Source organism: Chlorocebus sabaeus, chromosome 21 (genome assembly GCF_047675955.1).
Source record: "Chlorocebus sabaeus isolate Y175 chromosome 21, mChlSab1.0.hap1, whole genome shotgun sequence".
Classification (NCBI taxonomy): Eukaryota; Metazoa; Chordata; class Mammalia; order Primates; family Cercopithecidae; genus Chlorocebus; species Chlorocebus sabaeus.
In genome coordinates this window covers 95,152,184-95,174,430 of record NC_132924.1, presented here as the reverse complement: position 1 = coordinate 95,174,430, position 22,247 = coordinate 95,152,184, and the positions used below count along the sequence as shown (strand labels likewise).

Below are 22,247 nucleotides of genomic sequence, written 5' to 3'. Positions count from 1 at the left end.
TATGTTTCCCAGGCTGGTCTAAATCTCTGGGTCCCAAGCAGACCTCCTGCCTTGGCCTCCCAAGGTGCTGGGATTATAGGCATGAGCCACCATGCTGGGCCCATCCCCAGTTGTTGAAACACTCTTCTTTTGCCTTCTGTGATGCCCCATGCCACTCTGAAACTATTTCCTCAGAGAAGTCTCCTCTTACTTCTCCATTCTCATCTCTATCTCTAGTCTGTTACTCTGTTTTTGGTTTTGAAATTCCTCATTTATTTTCTCGTGTTTATTATTTTTCTCCCTCTTCCTAGAACTTAATCTCCTTAAGGATAGGGGGTCTGTTTCTCTTGGCCATAAGCACCTAGTATGTTGCCTGGTATATAATAGGCATTGAAATAATTATTAAATATGGAATGAATTAATGACTAAATATTTGTGGAAGAGTAAAAGATATGTTTGCTTTTCTAGGCATGTAACTGGCATCAAGTAAATGCCAAGGGAATGCTAGGAGCAACAACATCACTGGGGTTTAGAAGAAAGCAGAAGCATTGAGCTCAGCAAACCTTAAAGGGAGGAATGAGGAGAACAAGAATTCCAAGTGAAAGAATTGGTCCTTAATAAATATGAAGCTACCAAAGCATATTTAGGGTGCTGAATGTGTCAGTCTAGCTCTGCATTGGTTCATGTATGCAAGTGGTAATGGAAGATTGGGCAGAAAAATTATAGTCAACCTTTTGAATGCTGGACTGAGACTTTTGTTCATAATTCTAGAGATTTCTGTGTAACCACATGTAAAACTATACAGTACTAAGCAGGGTGGAGGTAGCATAATTGAACCTTTCTGAGTTATTTAGGGATAGCTAACTATGTTAACTTTAGTCTGTTAATGATTTTTCTAGGAAAGCAATGTTCTGCTTTTATTTCCTTTTTTCTTTTCTTTTCTTTCTTTTTTTTTTTTTTTTTTTTTTGTGGAGACTAAAACTCATACTGGGAAGATTCTCTGTATCACAGAACAGTGCAGAGTCCTGAAGAATGAGCTATAGGAAAAAGACCCCAAAAGCCTGGGAAATATTTAGGATCCGTGTTGAAAATTGTTCTGAACTCCTTTTTTTTAGTCTTGTTGGAGACTTCAGAATTTCATCCTCTCATCTAAGTATTGATGTTATTTTCAGACTTGTGGCAATATGTGACATTTCCGCTGACACAGGAGGGTCTATAGAGTTTATGACTGAGTGTACAACAATAGAGCGTCCCTTTTGCATGTATGATGCAGACCAGCATATTATTCATGACAGGTGAGTTTGCTAAAGTTGTTAGATGATATTCATCACTTAGTTACATAGATATACTACTCTAAAATGCTTAATATTTTACATCTTTATGAAGCTATGAAAGTTTGGAGAGATATACTCAAATATACTAAAATTAGGTAAAAAAAAAAAAAACCATGCAAATTTGAACACACACACACACAAAGACACACACACACACATATTTAAATGGGAGATGGGTTGCTGAAAAAGGAAAACGTTTGGTTTGAAAAGTTTTGTTTATTTTTGCATGTACTTTTATACAAAATTACAAATGATAATGAAGCAAATATAACGAAGTAGACATCTAGAAAAGTCAGAACTTACAAATAATGTTTTGTGCTTCTGAATAAACCACATTGCTTCTCTTAGTGTTGAAGGCTCAGGGATCCTGATGTGTTCCATTGACAATTTGCCAGCACAGCTCCCAATTGAAGCTACAGAATGCTTTGGAGACATGCTTTACCCTTATGTTGAAGAAATGGTAAGCAGACTGGTAATATCAGTAACAACTCTGTGGCTTTAAACAGAATCATGGGGTAATACTGTGAATGTTCTGGTCTTCTGTATCTAAGAAATCTGTTGTAAAATGAAATGCCAGCCCTTCCCTGACATACTTACTGATACTATTTTATTTGACATGTTCTTCTTACTTGTCTCTTGGGGGATATGATGATATCACTGCCTTCATGCTTAATTACAATTACATCTCTTTCCCATTATAGGTATTTTGTTAAGAATGTTCACCATGTATGAGATAAAACATGCTTTATTTTTAATTATTTGCCATCTATGTCAGTTCATATTGGGGCACTCTTATTATGCCATAATAACTAGATCTGAAAAATTAGAAATATAGAACGTTTTATTGGGTTCTGGTCACTAATGGTTAAGTGACAGCTTATGTTGAGGTCATGTATTTTTCTTCTGTGATCAGTGACTAGCTAATGAAGTACCATGTTATCTAAATTCCATTTTGTTTATCAAAGAAAATTTTTCTTATTTCAGTTTTTATCCTAAGCATTCATAGCCTTCATGCTTTATTTTTATTTCAGAATGTCTGCCTCTGCCAACGATTTCAATATAAAGAATGGCTCTTGCTCTTTTCATCTATATTTTCCCTCATAAGCTCTCACATTAAAATAGAACAATAGTTAGTGGGGCAAGAATAAATGAAATTTCCAGTCTGTGATCTTCTTTTCTTTCAAACCGTATTCCATTTTGACCCTTTCTTTTTCCTATTGGAATATGTCAACAGGGAGATGTAGCAGGCCTGACAAAATGCAGGCAGCAGACACTGTCACTGTCATGGTTAGACATATTGCACCTACTATGTGCAGGAAGTGTTCCAAGTACTAAATATATTTTAATTTTAAGTACTCTTGAGAACCATATTAGGTAAGTACCATCATTATATCCGTTTTACACATTATAAAACAAACACAGAGAAGTTAAGGACGTATTGCTGATGCAGTCAGTACTGGATCTGCAATGTGTCTGGAGTTGGTGCTGAGGGATTAAAGAAGCAGGAGAAGGAGAGTACAAATGCTAGGCTTTGCTGGAGACATCAACTTGCTTTATGGCCTTGAGCAGGGCACTCACTTCCTTTCTGAGCCTCAGATATTTCATCTGTAACGTGAGGTGGTTGTAATGAACATAATATCTTATTTTATTTTATTTTATTTATTTATTTTTTGAGACAGAGTCTCACCCTGTCGCCCAGGCTGGAGTGCAGTGACGCAATCGTGGCTCACTGCAACCTCCACCTCCCAGGTTCAAGCGATTCTTCCTGCCTCAGCCTCCCGAGTAGCCAGGACCACAGGTGCGTGTCACCACGCCTGGCTAATTTTTGTAGTTTTTAGTAGAGACGGGGTTTCACCATGTTGACCAGGCTAGTCTTGAACTCCTGACCTCGTGATCCACCTGCCTCAGCCTCCCAAATGCTGGGATTACAGGCATGAGCCACCATGCCCAGCCATGAATACATAATCTTAACAGTTTCTCCACTTCTAAACTTTTATAACGGTAAATGTTTAAGTGGCCAAACTGTATGTTTATAAAAAATGCAATAATATATTTACCAAGATGTTTACCATTTTTGATGTTCTTCATTCATTTCCCTTTGGGATCATTTCCCTGCCAACTGAATAACTTAGTTTATCACTTCTTATAGTACAGGTTTGCTGGTGACAGATTCTTAGTTGTCCTTTATCCAAAAATGTCTTCATATTCTCTGTTCTGCTAATCAGACTTTTCTGTGCATTTTTAATTTCCGATGTTCTATTTTCAGTTCTAGAATTTCCATTGGGTCCCTTTTTAAAAATTTCATTTTGGTGTTTTCTCTTTCTCCGTAGAGAGTTTCTATCTTTTAATTAATTATGAGTATATTTTTCGTTATTGCATGGAACATAGTTATAAAAACCACTTTACAATCTTTATCTCATACTTCCAACTTTCTGGGTCAATTTGTGGTTGGACTTTATTCATTGTCTTTTCCCTTGAGAATTGATCATAGTCTTCTGGTTTTCATAGATTGAATAATTCTGGATTATGGCCTGGACGATGTGGATATTATGTACATTTATCAAATGCATTTTCTGTATTCATTGAGAAGATGATTTTTTCCTTTTCTCTGTTAATATGTGAATTTTGTCAATTGGTTTTCCAATATCAAACTAACTTCACATTCTTAGGATAAATCCAACTTGGTTGTATGTTAGCCGTTTATTTATGACTAAGTTCAGGTTGCTAAGGAATATACCAAAATTTCTTAATCTATTTTACCATTGGTAGACATTTGGGGTTGTTTTCTTTTTGGGGCTTTTACTAATAATTCCACTATAAAGATTTTTGACATGTGTTTTGGTGTGTATATATATATATGTATGTATCTCCACATTATTTTGTTGAGTTTGTACATAAATTAATCTTGTTTAGGATTATTAACATCTATGTTCATTAGAGAGTTTAATCTATAACTTTATTTTATTATCAGGTATTTGTCAGGTTTGGATATTAAGGTTATGTTGGCCTTAAAACAAGTTAGAGAGTATTTCCTTATTTTTGGTCTCAGGAACATTTTGCATGAGATTACTGTTAGTTCTACTTGATACAATTCATTAGCAAAACGATTTGGGTTGGTAGCATTTTTGTTTGTTTCTTTTTTGTTTGGTTTTAAGGGTGAGTTTTACAATTATAGATTACATTTTATTTAAAAACTTAAGAATGTTCAGACTTTTATTTTTGTTCTGTCAATTTTGGTATGCTTATTTTCTAGGAATTTATATTTCATCTAAGTTGTAAACTTTATTGTCACAATATTTTTTTAGTAATAATCTTATTAACTCTTTAATAGATTCTGTAGTGATTTCTCTTTTTCCTGATGTTGTTCGGGTATGCTTTCTGTTTTTTGTTAATCTGTTTTACCTGGAATTGATCAATTTTATTAGTCATCTCAAAAAATCAGTTCAACTTTGGTGATCATCCCTATTTTGTATCATTTTCTATCTTCTTAATTTATAATCTTATTCTTGATTTTATAATAATATTATATATTAATATAATATAATAAATATTCTTTATTTTACTTTACTGAGAGCTTAGTTAACCTTTCTTTTCATAACTTCTTGCAATAGTGCTTAGGTAATTATTTTCCTGTGTTTCTATTTAGCAATATATGCATTTTAAAGCTATTAGATTTGATTTGAGTACAGCCCATTTTTTATTGTATTATTTGTTGTTTTGTTATTGAGTTCTTTGACTTTCTTGTATATTCTGGGTATTACTTCCTTGTGAGATGTATGGTTTGCAAATACTTTCTCCCATTCTGTTGTTTCTTCACTCAATTGATTTTTTGTTTGCTTGTTTGTTTTGCTGTGTAGAAGCTTTTTAGTTTGATGTAATTCCATTTGTCTATTTTTGGGTTTTGTGCTTGTGCTTTTGAGTTCTTATCCAAAAAATTCTTAACCAGGTCAATGTCATGAAGCATTTCCCCTATGTTTTTTTTTTTTTTTCTTCTAGTAGTTTCATAGTTTTAGGTCTTCCATTTAAGTGTTTAATCCATTTTGAGTTGATTTTTTTATATGATGACAAATAGGGGGTCTAGTTTTATTCTTCTGAATGTAGATACCCAATTGTCCCAGCACCATTTATTGAAGAAACTCTTCTTCCCTTAGTGTTTGTTCTTGACACTTTTCTCCAAAACTGGTTGGATATAGATGTATGGATTTCTTTCTGGGCTTGCTTTTCTGTTCTATTGGTTTATATGTCTGCTGTTATGCCAGTACCATGCTGCTTTGATTACTATAGCTTTGTGGTATATTTTGAAGTCAGGTAGTTTGATGCCTCCAGTTTCGTTGTTTTTGCTAAAGATTGTGTGATGATTTGAGGTCTTTTGTGATTTCATAGTAGTTTTAGGATTTTCTTTTCTATTTCTGTGAAGATTGTCTTTTTTTTTTTTTTTTTTTTTTTGATAACGATTGCCCTGAATTGGTAGATTGCTTTGGGTAGTATGGGCATTTTAAAATATAAATTCTTTCAATCCATGAACATGGGAATATCTTTACATTTGTTTTTGTTTTCTTCAATGTTTTTCATCAATGTTTTACAGTTTTTAGTGTAGAGATCTTTCATTTCCTTGGTTAAATTTATTCTTACACATCTTATTTTTATTGTGGCTATTGGAAATGGGATTTTTTTTTCAGATTGTTCACTATTGGCATATATAAATGCTACTAATTTTTGTATGTTGATTTTGTATTCTGCAACTTTACTAAATTTGTTTATCAGTTTTAACAGTGTTTTGATGGAGTCTTTAGGGTTTTCTATATATAAGGTTTTGTCATCTGCAAACAAGGACAGTTTGACTCCCTGCTTTCCAATTTGGATGCCTTTGTTTTCTTTTTTTTGCCTAGTTACACTGACTAGAACATCCAGTACTATGTTGAATAGTAGCATCCTTTTCTTGTTCTACATCTTAGAGAAAAAGCTTTCAATTTTCCATAATTAGTATGATGTTAGCTGTGGGTTTGTCATATATGGCTTTTATTATGTACCCTCTATGCCTAATTTGATGAAAGTTTTTATCATAAAGTGATGTTGAATTTGTCAAATACTTTTTTTCTGTTTCCGTTGGAATAATCACATGGTTTTTGTCCCTCATTCTGTTAATGTGATAAATTATGTTTATTAATTTGCATATGTTGAACCATCCTTGCACCCCTGGAATGAATCCCATTTGTTATGGTGAATGCTCTTTTAAATATATTGTTAAATTTGGTTTTCTAGTATTTTGTTGAAAATTTTTGCATCTGTATTCTTTAGGGATATTGGCCTGAAGCTTACATTTTTTGTTATGTCCTTGTCTGATTTTGGTATCACATTAACACTGGCCTCATATAATTAGTTTGGAAGAATTTCCTCCTCCTTGATATTCTGGAATAGTTTGAGAAGAATTGGTGTTAATTCTTCTTTAAATGTTTGGTAGAGTTCAGTACTGAAACCAGCAGGTCCTGGGTTTTTCTTTGATGGCAGACTTTTTATTACTGATTCAATCTCGCTGCCTGTTATTGATTAGTCTATTCAGATTGTTTATTTTTTTCTGGTTCAATCTTGGTAGGTTGTAATTGTCCAGGAATTTGTCCATTTCTTCTAGATTTTCCAATTTATTGGCATATCATTGTTCATAATGCTCTCTTATGATCCTTTGTATTTCTGTGGTATCAGTTGTAATGTCTCCTTTTTCATCTGTGTGTGTGTGTGTGTGTGTTTGTTTTTTTGAGTTGTGTGTGATATATTATGCAATATTGTTGCAGAAGCTAATACATACTTTAAAAAAACCTTTTAGGTTCAGGGGTACATGTGCAGGTATGTTCTTAGGTAAACTTGTGTCACGAGGGGTGGATGTACAGATTATTTCATCACCAGGGTATTAAGCCTAGTACCCAATAGTTATTTTTTTCTGCTCCTCTCCCTTCACCCTCAGGAAGGCCCCAATGTGTGTTGTTCCCCTATATGTGTCCATATGTCCTCATCATTTAGCTCCTGCTTATAAGGGAGAGCATTCAGTATTTGGTTTTCTGTTCCTGCATTAATTTGCTAAGGATAATGTCTTCTAGCTCTATCCATGTTCCTGCAAAAGACATGATGTCATTCTTTTTTATGGCTTTGTAGTATTCCATGGTGTACCACATGTTCTTTATCCATTCTATCATTTATAGGCATTTAGGTTGTGTCCATGTCTCTGCTATTTACAATAGCGCTCCAATGAGCACTCTTTACAATACTATGTGCATGTGTGTGTGTCCTTATGATAGAACATTTTATATTCCTTTAGCTATATACCCAGTAATGGGATTGCTGGGTTGAAGAGTAGTTCTGTTTTCAACTCTTTGAGGAATTGCCACACTGCTTTCCACAAGGGTTGAACTGATTTATACTCCCACCAACAGTGTATAAGCATTCCTTTTTCTCCACAACGTCACCAACATCTGTTATTTTTTGGCTTTTTAGTAATATCCATTCTGACTGGTGTGAGACGGTATCTCATTGTGGTTTTGATTTGCATTTCTCTAATGATCAGTGATGTTCAATTTGTTTTCATGTGCTTGTTGACTGCATGTATGTCTTCATTTGAAAAGTGTCTGTTCATGTCCTTTGCCCAGTTTTTAAGGGGGTTGTTTTATCTTGTAAATTTAAGTTTTTATGGAAGCCAGATATTAGACTTTTGTCAGATGCATAGTTTGCAAATATTTTCTCCCATTCTGTAGATTATTTACTCTGTTGATAGTTCCTTTTGCTGTGCAGAAGCTCTTTACTTTAATTAGATCCCATTTGTTGCGATTGTTTTTGGTTCTTCGTCATGAAATCTTTGCCAGTTCCCATGTCCAGAATGGTTTTGCCTAGATCATCTTCCAGGGTTTTTATAATTTTGAGTTTTACATTTCATTCTTTAATCCACTTTGAGTTTATTTACAGCATTTTATATAGTGTAAGGAAGCGATCCAGTTTTATAGTATAGCTAGCCAGTTGTATAGCTAACCAGTTATCCCAGCACCATTTATTAAACAGGGAGTCCTTTCCTCATTGTTTGTTTTTGTCAGCTTTGTTGAAGATCAGATGGTTGTAAATGTGTGGCCTTATTTTTGAGCTCTCTATTCTGTTTTATTGGTCATTGTTTCTGGATTTGTACCAGTCTTATGCTGTTTTGGTTACTGTAGCCCTGTAATATACTTTGAAGTCAGGTAGCGTGATACCTCCAGTTCTGTTCTTTTTGCTTAGGATTGCCTTGGCTATTCAGCTTCTTTTTGGTTCCATATGATTTTTAAAATAGTTTCTTTCTAGTTCTATGAAGAATGTCATGGGTAATTTGATAAGAATAGCATTGAATCTATAAATTGCTTTGGGCACTATGGCCATTTTAATGACACTGATTACCCTTGAAAACTGGCAACAAGGATGCCCTCTCTCACCACTTGTATCCAACATAGTATTGAAAGTCCTGGCCAGAGCAATCAGGTAAGAGAAAGAAATAAACAGCATTCAAATAGGAAGAGAGTAAGTCAAATTATCCCTTTTTGCAGATGACATGATTCTATATCTAGACAACCCATAGTCTTAGCCCAAAAATTAAGCTGATAAGCAATTTCAGCAAAGTTTCAGGATACAAAATCAACATACAAAAATCACTAGCATTCCAATACACCAACAACAGTCATCTGAAATTTTATTTATTGAGTCTTTTCTCTTTTCTTCTTAGGCAGACTCGGGGCTTGTTGATTTTGTTTACCTTTTCAAACAAACTCTTTGTTTCATTGATCTTTTGTATTTTTTACATCTCTATTTTGTTTATGTCTTCTCTAACCATTGTTATTTCTTTGTGCCTACTAATTTTGGTTTCAGTTTGTTCCTGTTTTTCTTGTTCCTTGAGGTGCAACATTCAGTTATCTGAGATCTTTGTTCTTTTTTGAAATAGGCATTTCAACATTGCTATAAACTTCCTTCTGAGTACTGCTTTTGCTCTATCCCATAGCTTTTGGTAGGTTGTGTTTTCATTTTCATTTGTCTCTAGAAATTTTTTAATTTCCTTTTTAATTTCTTTATTGACTCCTTGATTGATGAGGAATATGTTGTTTAACTTGCATGTGTTTGTAGTTTCCAAAGTTTCTCTTGTTATTGGTTTCTAGCGTCATACCATTGTGATCAGAAACAATACTTGATATGATTTCATTTTTTTTTTATTTGTTGAGACGTATTTTGTGGCCTACCATATGATCTATTCTGGAGAATGATCTATATGTACTAGAGAAGAATGTGTACACTGGTGCTACTGGATAAAAAGTTCTATATTTATCTATTAGTTTCATTTTGTCTAAAGCACAGATCAATTCCAGTATTTTCTAATTAATTTCTTCCTGGTTGGTCTTTCCATTTTTGAAAGATGGGTATTGAAGTCTCCTACTATTATTGCTTTGGTATTTATTTTTTACCTTCATGTTGATTAATTAATATTTGCTTTATATGTTTAGGTGTTCCAACATTGAGAGAACATATATTTACAATTGCTATGTCTTCCTAATGACTTGAGCTCCTTAATAATGACTTTCTTTGTCTCTTGTGAAAATTTTTGAGTTAAGTTTTTCTATCTGGAATAAGTATTGTCCCTGTCCTCTGTTGGCTATTATTTGCATGGAATATCTTCTTTCATCCCCTTTGAGGGATGAAAGCCTATGTGCATTCTTAAGGTGAAAGTATGTCTCTTGTGGGCAGCATATAGTGAGAGTCTATTTTTCTTTTCTCCTTGCAGCTTTTATTTTAGCTTCAGGGGGTACATGTGCAGTTTTATTACATGGGTAAATTGCATGTCACTGGGGTTTGGAGCACAAATGAATTCATCACTCAAGTAGTGAGCATAGTACCTGATAGGTAGTTTTTCAATCTTCACCCTCCTCCCATCCTCCACCCTCAAGTATACCCTGGTTTCTATTGTTCCCTTCTTTGCGTCCATGTATACTCAGTGTTTAGCTCCCACTTATAACTGAGAACATGTGGCATTTGGTTTTCTGTTCCTACATTAATTTACTTAGGATAATGGCCTTCAACTAATTCCAGATTGCTGCAAAGGACATGGTTTCATTGTTTGTTTGTTTGTTTTTGAGGCAGTCTTGCTCTGTCACCCAGGCTGGTGTAGTGGCACCATCTCATCTCACAAACCTCCACCTCCTGGGTTCAAGCAATTCTCCTGCCTCAGTTTCCCCAGTAGATAGAATTACAGGTGCCCACCACCAAGCCTGGCTAATGTTTGTATTTTTAGTAGACACAGCGTTTCACCATGTTGGCCAGGCTGGTCTTGAAATTCTGACCTCAAGTGATCTGCCCACCTTGGCCTCTCAAAGTGCTGGGATTACAGGTGTGAGCCACTGTGCCTGGCCAATTTCATGCATTTTTATGTCTGCATAGTATTCTATGGTGTATATATACCACATTTTCTTTATCCAATTAGCCACTGATAGGTATCAAGATTGATTCCATATCTTTGCTATTGTGAATAGTAGAGCTTTGTTTTTTAATACATTCAGCCACTCTGTGTTTTAATTGAACAATTTAATCTGTTGACATTCAGAGCAATTACTGATATGCCAGGGACTTACTACTGCCATTTTGTTAATTGTTTTCTGATTGTTTTATAGTTTATTTGTTCTTTTTTTCCTCTCCTGTTTATCTTTGTGATTTAGTGATTTCCTTTAGTGCTAAATTTGTATTCTTTTTATTATTTGTTTATCTGCTTTAGTATTTTGCTTCATGGTTACCACAAGGCTTACATAAAACATCTTACAGTTATAATAGACTATTTTATACTAATAATAAATTCAGTTGCATACAAAACTCTAGACTTCTACCCTCCCACCAATAGGTGCATGTGTGTGTGTGTGTGTATATATATAGTATGTGTGTATATATATATGTGTGTATATATATATAGTATGTGTGTGTATATATATGTGTATACACACACATACTATATATATATTTTTGTGTGTGTGTGTATATATATAGTATACATACATACTATATATATTTCTTTTTTAACCTGTCTGAGTTGGGTGCAACCAGTTAATATTTTTTGATGTCACAATTTACATCTTTTTAGCTTACATATTTCTTGATACTTTATTGTAGCTATCATTATTTTGACTGTTGTGAATTTTAACTTTCATCCTAGAGTTATAAATACCTATCTTTTGCAGAGTGCCATAGTAGTATTGGGGTATTCTGGATTTGATTATATATTTACCTTTACCAGTGAATTTTGTACTTTTATATGTTTTCATGTTAGTAATGTTATTTTTTTTCTACTTGAAAAACTCCCTTAAGCATTTCTTATAGAGCAGCTCTAGTGGTGAAGAATTCCCTAAAGTTTTGCTTGTCTGGGAAAGGCTTTATTTCTTCTTTTTTTCTGAAGGACAGCTTTGCTGTGTGTAGCATTTTTGGCTGGCAGTTTTCTGTGCATCAGCACTTTGAATATATCATTCCATTCTCCCCTGGCCTGCAGGATTTCTACTGAGAAATCTGCTGATAGTTTAATGGAGATTCCCTTATATGTAGCATGATATTTTTATCTTGCTGCTTTTAATATCATTTTGGTTTTTGACAGTAATTTTAAAGGGACCTCTTTGGGTTGACTCTGGAGATTGTTGAGCTTCTTCATATATCTGGATGTTCATCTGTCTTCCAAGGCTTGAAACTTGTTTTCATTTATCAAAAATTTATATTCATTAATTTTAAAGTTTTACATCTTTTTAAAAAGTTATCTATATTGTCCTTTTACTTTTTGAACATATTAATCACAATTTAGAATCATTTTTGTTAATTCCATTACACTTCTTGGTTCTATTTATGTTCCCTGTTTTTTTCCTTGGTTTTTATGGTTTTCAGTAAATTCTAACCTTTCAATATATTTATTTATTTTTGGTTAAATGCTAGACATTGTGTATTCAAAATTTTAGAGATGACTTGAGGCTCCGGATATTGTATGATTTTCCTTCAGATAATATATTCTTTGTTTTGGGCAGGGGGATAGACAAGGATAAAGGTTAGGAGAATTCACCTAAATTCAGTTAGGATGAAGTAATTTAAATCTAGGTTTCAGTCCTTTGGAGAACTGACGTTTTTCAAATTACCGTTTATTTTAGATACATGAAAACAATTTTTCTATTTATTTTAATATACTAAATAAATTCTCTGTTACCAGCACCTTCTAGGTACATTTTTCTTGTTTTTAGTTGGGTGAGTGAGCTAGATCTTAACCTCTAGTTAGGGAGGAAAGACTGTCTCATTGGCCCTTCTCTTTCCACAAGAAGCAGCAATGCTAATTTATATGCCATTACTTCTTGGCAGTATATTCAAGAATTGGGTTATCTGAGAGGGACGAACTTATATACCCATTGCTTCTTGGCAGCATATTCAAGAGTTGGGTTCCTTGGGAGAAAAGAGGAGGACTAGAAGGTTGCGGAAATGTTAATATGAGACATCTTAATTTTTTGTTGTCTTTGACTCAATTCTACAAGATAATGTGAAGAGGATGTGAATGACTTTCAAGGTTCTACTCCGTCAAGTCACTTTTGCTACCACCTTTGAAATGCTGATGTATCTACACATATAACTACTAATACTGATCTGAGGGAGACCCCTTACTGCTGAGGTGGTGGCCTTGCTGAGTGGAAAACCTCATTCTCTACTCCTAATAGAACAACTTGAACTTTTGGAATGGAGTAGAGGCCCTTGAAGGGGGGACTATAGCTATAAAGCTTGTGAAGATATTTGGCAACGTGCTTAATATGATACATTTAACTCGGAAAAGATAAGCTTTTTTGTGTTCACAGCAAGCAAAGATGATTATAATCCAATTTTAGTTTTAAAATTGGGACTTGTGCTGAAACACCATAGTCTTGTGTGTAGAGTTGATTGCTTGTAGAAGACTTCTATTAGCAACCCCTTATACTCGGTGATCCTCAGAAAACTGTTTCTTAAATTCTTTTTTTCCCTTGATTAACATTTTAATATGGATACAAACACCAAGAGGCCTTCTTTGCAGTGTCAGTTATCTCTTACAAATCTCATTTTCCTTTCAGATATTATCAGATGCAACACAGCCTCTTGAAAGTCAGAATTTTTCTCCTGTGGTGAGAGATGTAAGTTATGAGAAGAATATTTTTTCATAAATGTGTTTTTTCTATTACCATTTTTCTTTCTTCTCTCTCTCTCTCTCTCCATCTTTGCCATTCTGTCTCTTCTCTATCAGTCATGAGACCATGTTTGTAGGACTAAAATGTGGATACTAAAGAAATGTCTTGTGTCATATACATTTAGGCAGTGATTACATCCAACGGTACATTACCTGATAAATATAAATATATCCAGACACTCCGGGAGAGCAGGTAAGTATTATTCAAATCCTCTTGTTTTATACATTTATTCTTATCTTGGAATTAATGAGTATTTTTAATGCTTCAATGGGAGTTCTTAATATTAGGTTTGTACAATATATAAATTTTGATGATGTTTGAAAATGTAGGAAATCCAAACTAAGTGGCTGGCTGAAACCACTGTGACTGTTTCCCACTTAACAGTAGTATAGAATCTTTTTGGCTTTCTAATAGCCTGTGTAGACGTATGGGTAAGCAAGCAAAAATCCAAAAGGATTGTCCTTCAGGTAGCTTCTTGATTTTCTCTGACATTTTACACATGGTCATGCCTCAGTTATTTTTTCAAAGGAAAATGAGCACACTAGACTTTCTGTGGTGCTTTCAGTTTGGGTTTTAGTTGAGGATTTGGACTCTCTTTTGTTTAGTGTAGTGTTCAGGAAAGTGAATTTGTGGTTACAAATTAAGAGAGTTGTGAATAAACAATTGATGGAAATAAGAGGTAGTTTTCTCCAGGGATTCTTATTAGGGGGAAGATGCCAAAAAGTAATGTAGTGAATCTACTCAAGAGGATCATTACTTTAGAAAGGTCTTCAGCTAAGGCCCTTGTTTCCTTAATGGATTTTACTACTTAAAGTTTGAAAACATTAATTTTATTTTCTTGGAATGTTCTGGTCTCCTCCAGCCAATTGCCTTTGATCTGTGTTTATATCTATTCTGCTGGTCTTTTCACATTAAAAAAGGAACCCATGTACTGAAGTCTCAGGAGAAACCAGAGTTGGGAAACAACACAACACAACATAACTGTCTTACCTTCTTTTTCAGTGGTTCTACCTACAAGCAGTAAACAAAGAGATCTGCCCAGATCAAGCGTACTGTAGTTAGGCCTTTTCCATATGTGCTGGTTTGATTATAGTTACTTTTTGATGTGTCAGTGAAATATTCTGGCGTAAGACACTAAGTATTTAATTTTTTTTCTTTATGAATAAGAGAAGCTAGCTCTATAACCCTATAGGAGAATTTCTTACAGGTAAAACTTCACATCTGTTTGTTTTTCATAGCTCTATGTTTTGATTCTCATCATCCAATGGTCTTTTACACTACTGATACTAGTGACAAGTCTAACATGACTGGTCCTCGTGGTATCTTCTCTCTTATGTGTCATATTTCATGTAGCAGCAGATTTACTTGGCTCCGATTGCTAGAACTTGCTGCCCTCTTTCCTGATGGAAACTTGTGCCAAGATACTAATAACAAAGTTTGCATTTTGAAAGGAAATTTACTTTGTATTGAATCCTGCCTTATTCTTCTGTTCTTTTCATCACTTAGCACAGTGATTATTAACCTGGAATCTGGGGTTTGGGGGTACCAATGGGCTAGACAGTATTAGAATCTAGGAGTGAGTTTCTGTTTTGAGCATTTGGTATTTGGAATGTTTTAATTATACAAACTACAGAAAATATTGTTAGACAGAATATATAATAACCAAATAATAGTGGTTCTCTCTGGAAGGTGAAATGGGAGACAGTAGTAGTTAAATGAGACCTCTTCACATCAGTAATAATGTGTATTGGGGTACAGAGGGACAGGAATGTTTTATACTTATACTTATTTTTATTTATTTAAAATTAATGAAAAGGTTTTTGGGTTAATATTCAAGAGACATTCTGACCTAAAGATTCTAAATAACAGAGCCTACTTCAGTCCCTGGCACCAAGCCATTTCTTTGATTTCATGTTGATAACAGGGAATTTGATTCAAAAAATATTTAATGAGTAAATTCCATATTTAAGACAAAACATGCTGAGCATTAATGGGTTTGTAAAGATGAGTAAGTCTTAGATGCTGCCTTGGAGGTCATAGTTTGTGGGAAAGATAGAAAGTCATCTGCCTGGAAGGTATAATTCCAGCAGAATAAACTGTTCAAGAATTAAAATAATGCCTAACACTAGTCTTCGTTTTCTACATTTAACCCATGACATTTGTGACTCAAAGTCATGGTTTTGACTATTTTCAAGTGACCCTAAAGATATATGACAAAACAATTTCTAATATGTGTAATAATATTCTCTTCCTCAAATTGTTGCCTTCTGGGATTGTTGTGAGGAATAAATAAAGTTTCCAAGGTAAAGCCCCTCGCATGAGTTTGAATTACATCTTCTGGAAGGATAAAATGTGAGACCAAGTTACTCAATCACAAGCAAACCAAGAAAAGGTCCAGCACCTGCACCTCACTAGTAATACTGGAAATTCGTGAAATACATGTATACATCTACAGATATATATCTCAGAGACGTCAGGTCTATTGTTCTTCATTGTACAAAATGTAAAATAATTGAAGAAATATGTTGGTATAGGGAACTCACTCATGTCAAAATTCTTATTTTAAGTAATGTGAAGAGAAAATGTTGCTTCATTATTTAGGTTTTAGTACAATTTGTGGACAGTAAGATTCTGTTATTAAAAAAAAAAATTTAATTAGCCCCTTCCCCTCTTTTTTTTTTTTTTTAAATAGGGAATGTGCTCAGTCACTTTCAATGGGCACCAGAAAGGTTTTGGTTCTTGGATCTGGCTATGTATCTGAGCCTGTATTGGAATATTTATCAAGAGATGGCAATATAGAAATAACAGTAGGTAAATAAGCCCTAATTTTTAAAGAAGAAAAATATATTTTATAGCATGTTGACTTCTACATTTTAGAAGACTACTTTGTTTCTGAAATTTGAAAATTTATTTTTGGAGATATTAAAATATATTTTACTCTGACATATCTAAAAATGTGACTTTTAATTCTTGAAATAGGCTCTGACATGAAGAATCAAATTGAACAGTTAGGCAAGAAATATAATATTAATCCTGTTAGCATGGACATTTGTAAACAAGAAGAGAAGCTGGGCTTCTTGGTGGCAAAACAGGATCTTGTCATCAGGTCAGTATCTGGCAAGAAATGAGTTTCATATTTTTGTTGTTATTTCTTTTCTCTTATTTTTCTCTTTCTCTTTCACTTCTCTCTTCATACTCTTTTGGAGTAAAGTTTTTAATTGAAGCATGGGTCCAGAAGGTGCACAGATCATAAGTATATAGCTCAATGAATTTTCACAAAGTGAACACACTCTGTGACAATTATCTATGTCAGGAAACAGAGTATCAATAATTCCCCGGAAGCCCTCTGGGTGTCTCTTTCTAATCATTTACCCCATCTTCTAAGAGTAAGCACTATCCTGGCTTCTGACATTTAGTTTTTGCCTGCTTTCAAACTTCATATAATTGGAATCATTCAATATATCCTCGTTTGTGGCTGCCTTCTCCCATTCAGTGTTGTGATTATGAGAGTCATCTGTGCTATTGTCTGAAATAATAGTTTATTCATTCTCATTGCTGTGTGGTATTTCATTATGTGAATATACCATTATTATTTATTTGACTACTATAGATATTTAGGTTGTTTCTGGATTTTGGCTGTTATAAGTCACACTGTTATACACATTTCAGTATTTGTCTTTTTGTGACCATTTCACCAAAACAGTAATTACACATTTCTGTTGGGTATATACTTAGAAGTGCGATTGCAGGTCATAAGGTATTAATGTTTTATATACTTTAGTATCTATTTTATCCTTTGGAGTTATAAAACTTAAATGAAATAAGTAGATTACTTAGCCTTATGACCATTTTAAGTCTCATCATAGCAACAGATCTTGAAATAGAGTATTACTAATAAAAATGCAGATCTAACATCTACATACAGCATTACATGAGATTTACTCTATAACTAAATTTGGTTTTGATATTTGAGTACATGTGTACACAAAGAAAGGAACAACAGACATCAGGGCCTACTTGAGGGTAAAGGGTGGCAGGAAGGTGAGGATCGAAAAACTACCTATTGGGTACTATGCTTATTACCTAGATAACAAAATAATCTGTACACCGTACCCCCATGACATACAATTTACCTGTATAACAAACCTGCACATGTACCCCTGAACGTAAAATCAAAGTAATAAATAAATAAATAATAAATACATTTGGTTTTGAAATGTCAAAGTGATGAGAATAGTTATTCATTCTTAGAATTTTCCCAAGATGAGAGGAATAAAGTTATCTGTTCCCTCACAGTGATTACCTAATCACTTTCACAGATCAGTTTCAAATTTTATCTTTGGAGGAAGTTCTGTGATATTCTGCTTAAAAAAAAAAAAAAAGCAGGCTTGGAAATCATATAATGAAAGGCAGTTCTGTAAGCTGGCATTTTTACATTTCTCTTGATATCTTTAAATATAGGCTAACTTCATGCACTTAAAATGTCACTCAACTTATAAAAATTTTATGAGCATTAATTTTTATTCAGAAAAAATTGACTAATGACCAACTAAACCTCTCTGATATTTACCATGTAAAGAAATCCTGATTCAAAATAGAATGATCTAGCCTTCCAAGTAGAACAGTAATTTATTTTGACACACGTAGGTACCTAAATATATCGTTTTTAATTGAAAGTAAGTAACACGATAAATTCCATTTGAAACAAAATCTGAAATAAAATGTGACAAGATAATGGACAAAGACATCAATCTATTAATATATCCAAATTTTAAAATTTAGCAAACAGGTGGCCTTCAATAAGATTTAGCATTAGCAAAATCTGTTTTATATTTAATGTTTTCTCATTTGGTATATTTTCTATGCTGAATAATGGTAATGCCGTTAAACAGTGTTATCCTATAGCATTCCTTACATTTTTTTTTCTTTTATTGAGACAGAGTCTTATTTTGTCACCCAGGCTGGAATGCAGTGGCACAATCTTGGCTCACTGCAACTTCTGCCTCCCAGACTCAAGTGATCCTCCCACCTCAACCACCCAAGTAGCTGGGACTACAGGCGCATGCCACTATGCCTAGCTAAATTTTGTATTTTTAGTAGAGATGGGGTACCACCATGTTGCTCAGGCTGGTCTTGAACTCCTCAAGCAATCTACTTGCCTCAGCCTCTCAAAGTGCCAGGATTACTGCATAAGCCACCATGCCTGGCCAACTGTTTCATTTTTTAAGTTGGGGAAAGAATGTTTTGATATAAACACAGTGATAGGGACTACAAAAAAATGAGTAAAGAATATGTTTCCAAAAAATTTTTAGTAATTTGTATAATTCTCATAGTTTTAATTTTTCAAATTTAGTTTTTAATAATTTAATACAAAGTAGTAATTGATTTCAATGTTTCTTTGAAAATTCCACATGTATTTTGTATGTATGTTTCACAAGTGACATTTTCGACCTTTTGGAGTAATTGGGTTGGAGTCAACTTAAATAATTTCAGTATGTCCCATTGAATGCTTCCTATATCCTATTCGAGACGAATTATGAACTCTAATCCGTTTGTCTAAAAAGCGCCACCAGGCAAAATCTTATCATTGTACTTCTCAGCCTATTATAAGGAGAAGTTTTAAAATATTATTAGATCTTAGTAAAATTTTGATTGAGCAAGTTTAATATGGAGAATGTGATTTAAAAATTTCTGCTTAACCTTTAAGATGACATTGCACCTTTTCTATTAATATTCGGTTCTAATAGTTTTGCAAGTATTTTGCTCAGTGGCTTCTAAAAGTCTACCAGATTTGTTAGCACTAATTCTTTTTGGTTTAAAGAAACAAAAACACAGAGACCAGGAGCTTTTGATTCTGATAAAAGACATACACAATTTTATTCTGCATTATAATAAATTTAAATAGCAATACTCTATTCCATTGACCTGCGGAGGAGTAAATGCCTGAAAAGTGGTTTTATTTTTTCTTTATGAAGTAGAGAAAATCTGAAGTATGCAGAATGAGTTTCACAAGCACAATGATATAGTGTGATATTGTTTACATTGGTTTTTATTTTTTTGTTGGTACTGTAGACAACTTTATCAAATAGGCATTAAAAAACAACTTAAATATTGTCATGTAATTAATAGGGTATTTTATTATTTCTAGAATAGAATATGGATATACTCATTTATATAACACTCATATTTATGAAAATTTAATTTCTTATGATTATGCAGTCCCAGAACCAAATTACTATACCACAGTCAAATTTGTTGAAAACCCAATCAAAGTTGAGCTTTGAGTACAACATTATCTGTTGTTCACTGTGTGAATTTTTAGCCATTTTGATAGCCTTTACACTGATCAATACCATTAAAGCCTATTTCCTCCTTGGGCACTTCCTGGAGTCTACTCAATAATGTAATACATGAGCTGTAGAAATACAGGGATGAATGGATCAAATTCCATTAAATGTTATAAAGATATAACTGGTTGCATGCAGAGGAAGGATATCTGGCTTTGGGGGAATCTGGGAAAGCTTTGTGGAGGAAAACAACTTTTTGGAAATTTCTTAAAGGGGCAGGTATAATTTGGATTGGGATTTTCTGTCTTGGGTTTTCCACTAAAATAGGGCTGCCTTTCTTTTTACCTCCACATCTTCCAAATGGCTATCAGGAAGTGTCAAACTAGGTCAAGATGGCCCATGTATTACGTTATTGAGTAGACTCCAGGAAGGGCCCAAGGAGGAGATAGGCTTTAATGGTGTTGATCGGTATAAAGGCTATCAAAATGGCTAAAAATCCACATGGTGAACAACAGATGATGCTGTACTCAAAGCTCAACTTTGACTGGGTTTTCAGCAATTTTGGCTTTGGGATTATCATTTGGTGCTGGGACTGCATAATCATGAGAAATCAAATTTTCATAAATATGAATATTATATAAATGACTGTATCCATCGTCTATTGTAGGAATAATAAAATACCGTGTCAATTACATGACAATATTTAAGTTGTTTTTTACTGACTATTTGGTAAAACTGTCTACAGTACCTACAAAAAAATGAAAACCAATATAAACAATATCATACTACACCATTGTGCTTGTCAAATTCATTCTGCGTACTTCAGATTTTCTCTAGTTCATGAAAAAAAACAAAAACAAAAACAAAATAAACAATAAAACCACTTCTCAGGCATTTATTCCTCCTCAGGTCAATAGAATAGTGTTGCTATTTAGATGTGATAAAAAGGTGATTTTATTCTGTGGCCCACAGGGAGTCATTGATCATGTCCAAGGGAATATTTATTTATTTTACTTTCAACTTTTGTTTTACAATCAGGGGTTACATGTGCAGGTGTATTACAAAGGTATATTGTGTGATTCTGAGATTCGGAGTATCAGTGAATCTGTCACCGAGTAACAAGCATAGTACCTAGTAGGTCGCTTTTTAGCCCTTGCTTCACTTCTTACCTCGTCCCTCTGGTAGTGCTCACTGTTTATTGTTTCCATCTATAATTCCACGTGTACCCAGTGTTCAGCTCCCACTTACTTGTAAGTGAGAGCCTGCAGTATTTGGTTTTTGGTTTCTGTGTTAGGTCGCATAGGATAATAGTTTCTAGCTGCATCCATGTTGCTGCAAAGAACACGATTTCATTCTTTTTTATGGCTATGTAGTATTCAGTGGTGTGTATGTATTACAGTTTTTAATCCAATTCACTGTTTTTGGTGTTTTTTTATTTTTGTTTCATTTTGTTTTGTTTTGTTGAGACAGGGTGTCACCCTACTGCCCAGGCTGGTGTGCAGTGGTGTGATCTCGACTCACTGCAGCCTTGACCTCCTGAGCTCAAGTGATCCTCTCACTTCAGTCTCTGGAATAGCTGGGACTACAGGCATGCGCTAACATGCTGGGCTAATTTTTGTATTTTTTGTAGAGATGATATTTCACCATGTTGTCCAAGCTGGTCTCGACTCCTGGACCCAAGTGACCCACCTGTCTTTGGCATCCTGTGCTGGGATTACAGGCATGAGCCACAGCACCTGGCCCCAATCCACTATTGATGGGCATGTCAGTTGATTCCATTCTTTGCTATTGAGAATAGTGCTGTGATGAATATGTGAGTGTATGTGTCTTTTTGGTAGAATAATCTATTTTCCTTTGGATAGATACCCAGTAATGCGATTGCTAGGTCGAATGGTAGTTCAACCTTTAGCTCTTTGAGAAATCTCTGAACTGTTCTCTGTAGCAGCTGAACTAATTTACATTCCCACCAACAGTGTATAAGTGTTGCCTTTTCTGAGAGAATAATTAAATCAGAACAGTAACTTAAGATGCAGCTGTAATACAGTTCAAGTACCTTGGAAGGTAGGGTTGGAAAAGGGAATTTCTGATTAGTTTCTTCCTGTTTTTAAGCTTGTTGCCTTATGTATTGCACCCTCTTGTGGCCAAGGCCTGCATCACAAACAAAGTTAACATGGTCACTGCAAGCTACATCACACCAGCACTAAAAGAACTGGAAAAAAGGTAAGTTTTAATCATTTTAAACAAACTGAGTGAATCTATGGCATTGTTTTTATTTTATATCCAAGTTTTCCTTTTTCCTCTTTCCACTTGCTGCAGTGTGGAAGATGCTGGCATCACAATCATTGGTGAATTGGGATTGGACCCTGGTCTTGATCACATGTTAGCAATGGAAACAATAGATAAAGCCAAGGAAGTGGGAGCCACGGTGA

At 34.2% G+C, this 22,247-nt stretch overlaps 1 protein-coding gene across 2 annotated transcripts in view; it reads left to right on the top strand.

Moving 5' to 3' along the window:
• AASS (aminoadipate-semialdehyde synthase) overlaps positions 1-22,247 on the top strand; it is a 70,380-nt gene that overhangs the window by 28,746 nt on the left and 19,387 nt on the right. For both annotated transcript variants that reach the window (XM_007982735.3, XM_007982738.3), the window contains exons 10-17: positions 1,152-1,274; positions 1,662-1,773; positions 13,418-13,477; positions 13,656-13,723; positions 16,224-16,342; positions 16,511-16,637; positions 21,928-22,038; positions 22,135-22,243. In XM_007982735.3, the coding sequence (XP_007980926.3) occupies positions 1,152-1,274; positions 1,662-1,773; positions 13,418-13,477; positions 13,656-13,723; positions 16,224-16,342; positions 16,511-16,637; positions 21,928-22,038; positions 22,135-22,243 (829 nt within the window). The remainder of the gene's footprint in view (positions 1-1,151; positions 1,275-1,661; positions 1,774-13,417; positions 13,478-13,655; positions 13,724-16,223; positions 16,343-16,510; positions 16,638-21,927; positions 22,039-22,134; positions 22,244-22,247) is intronic.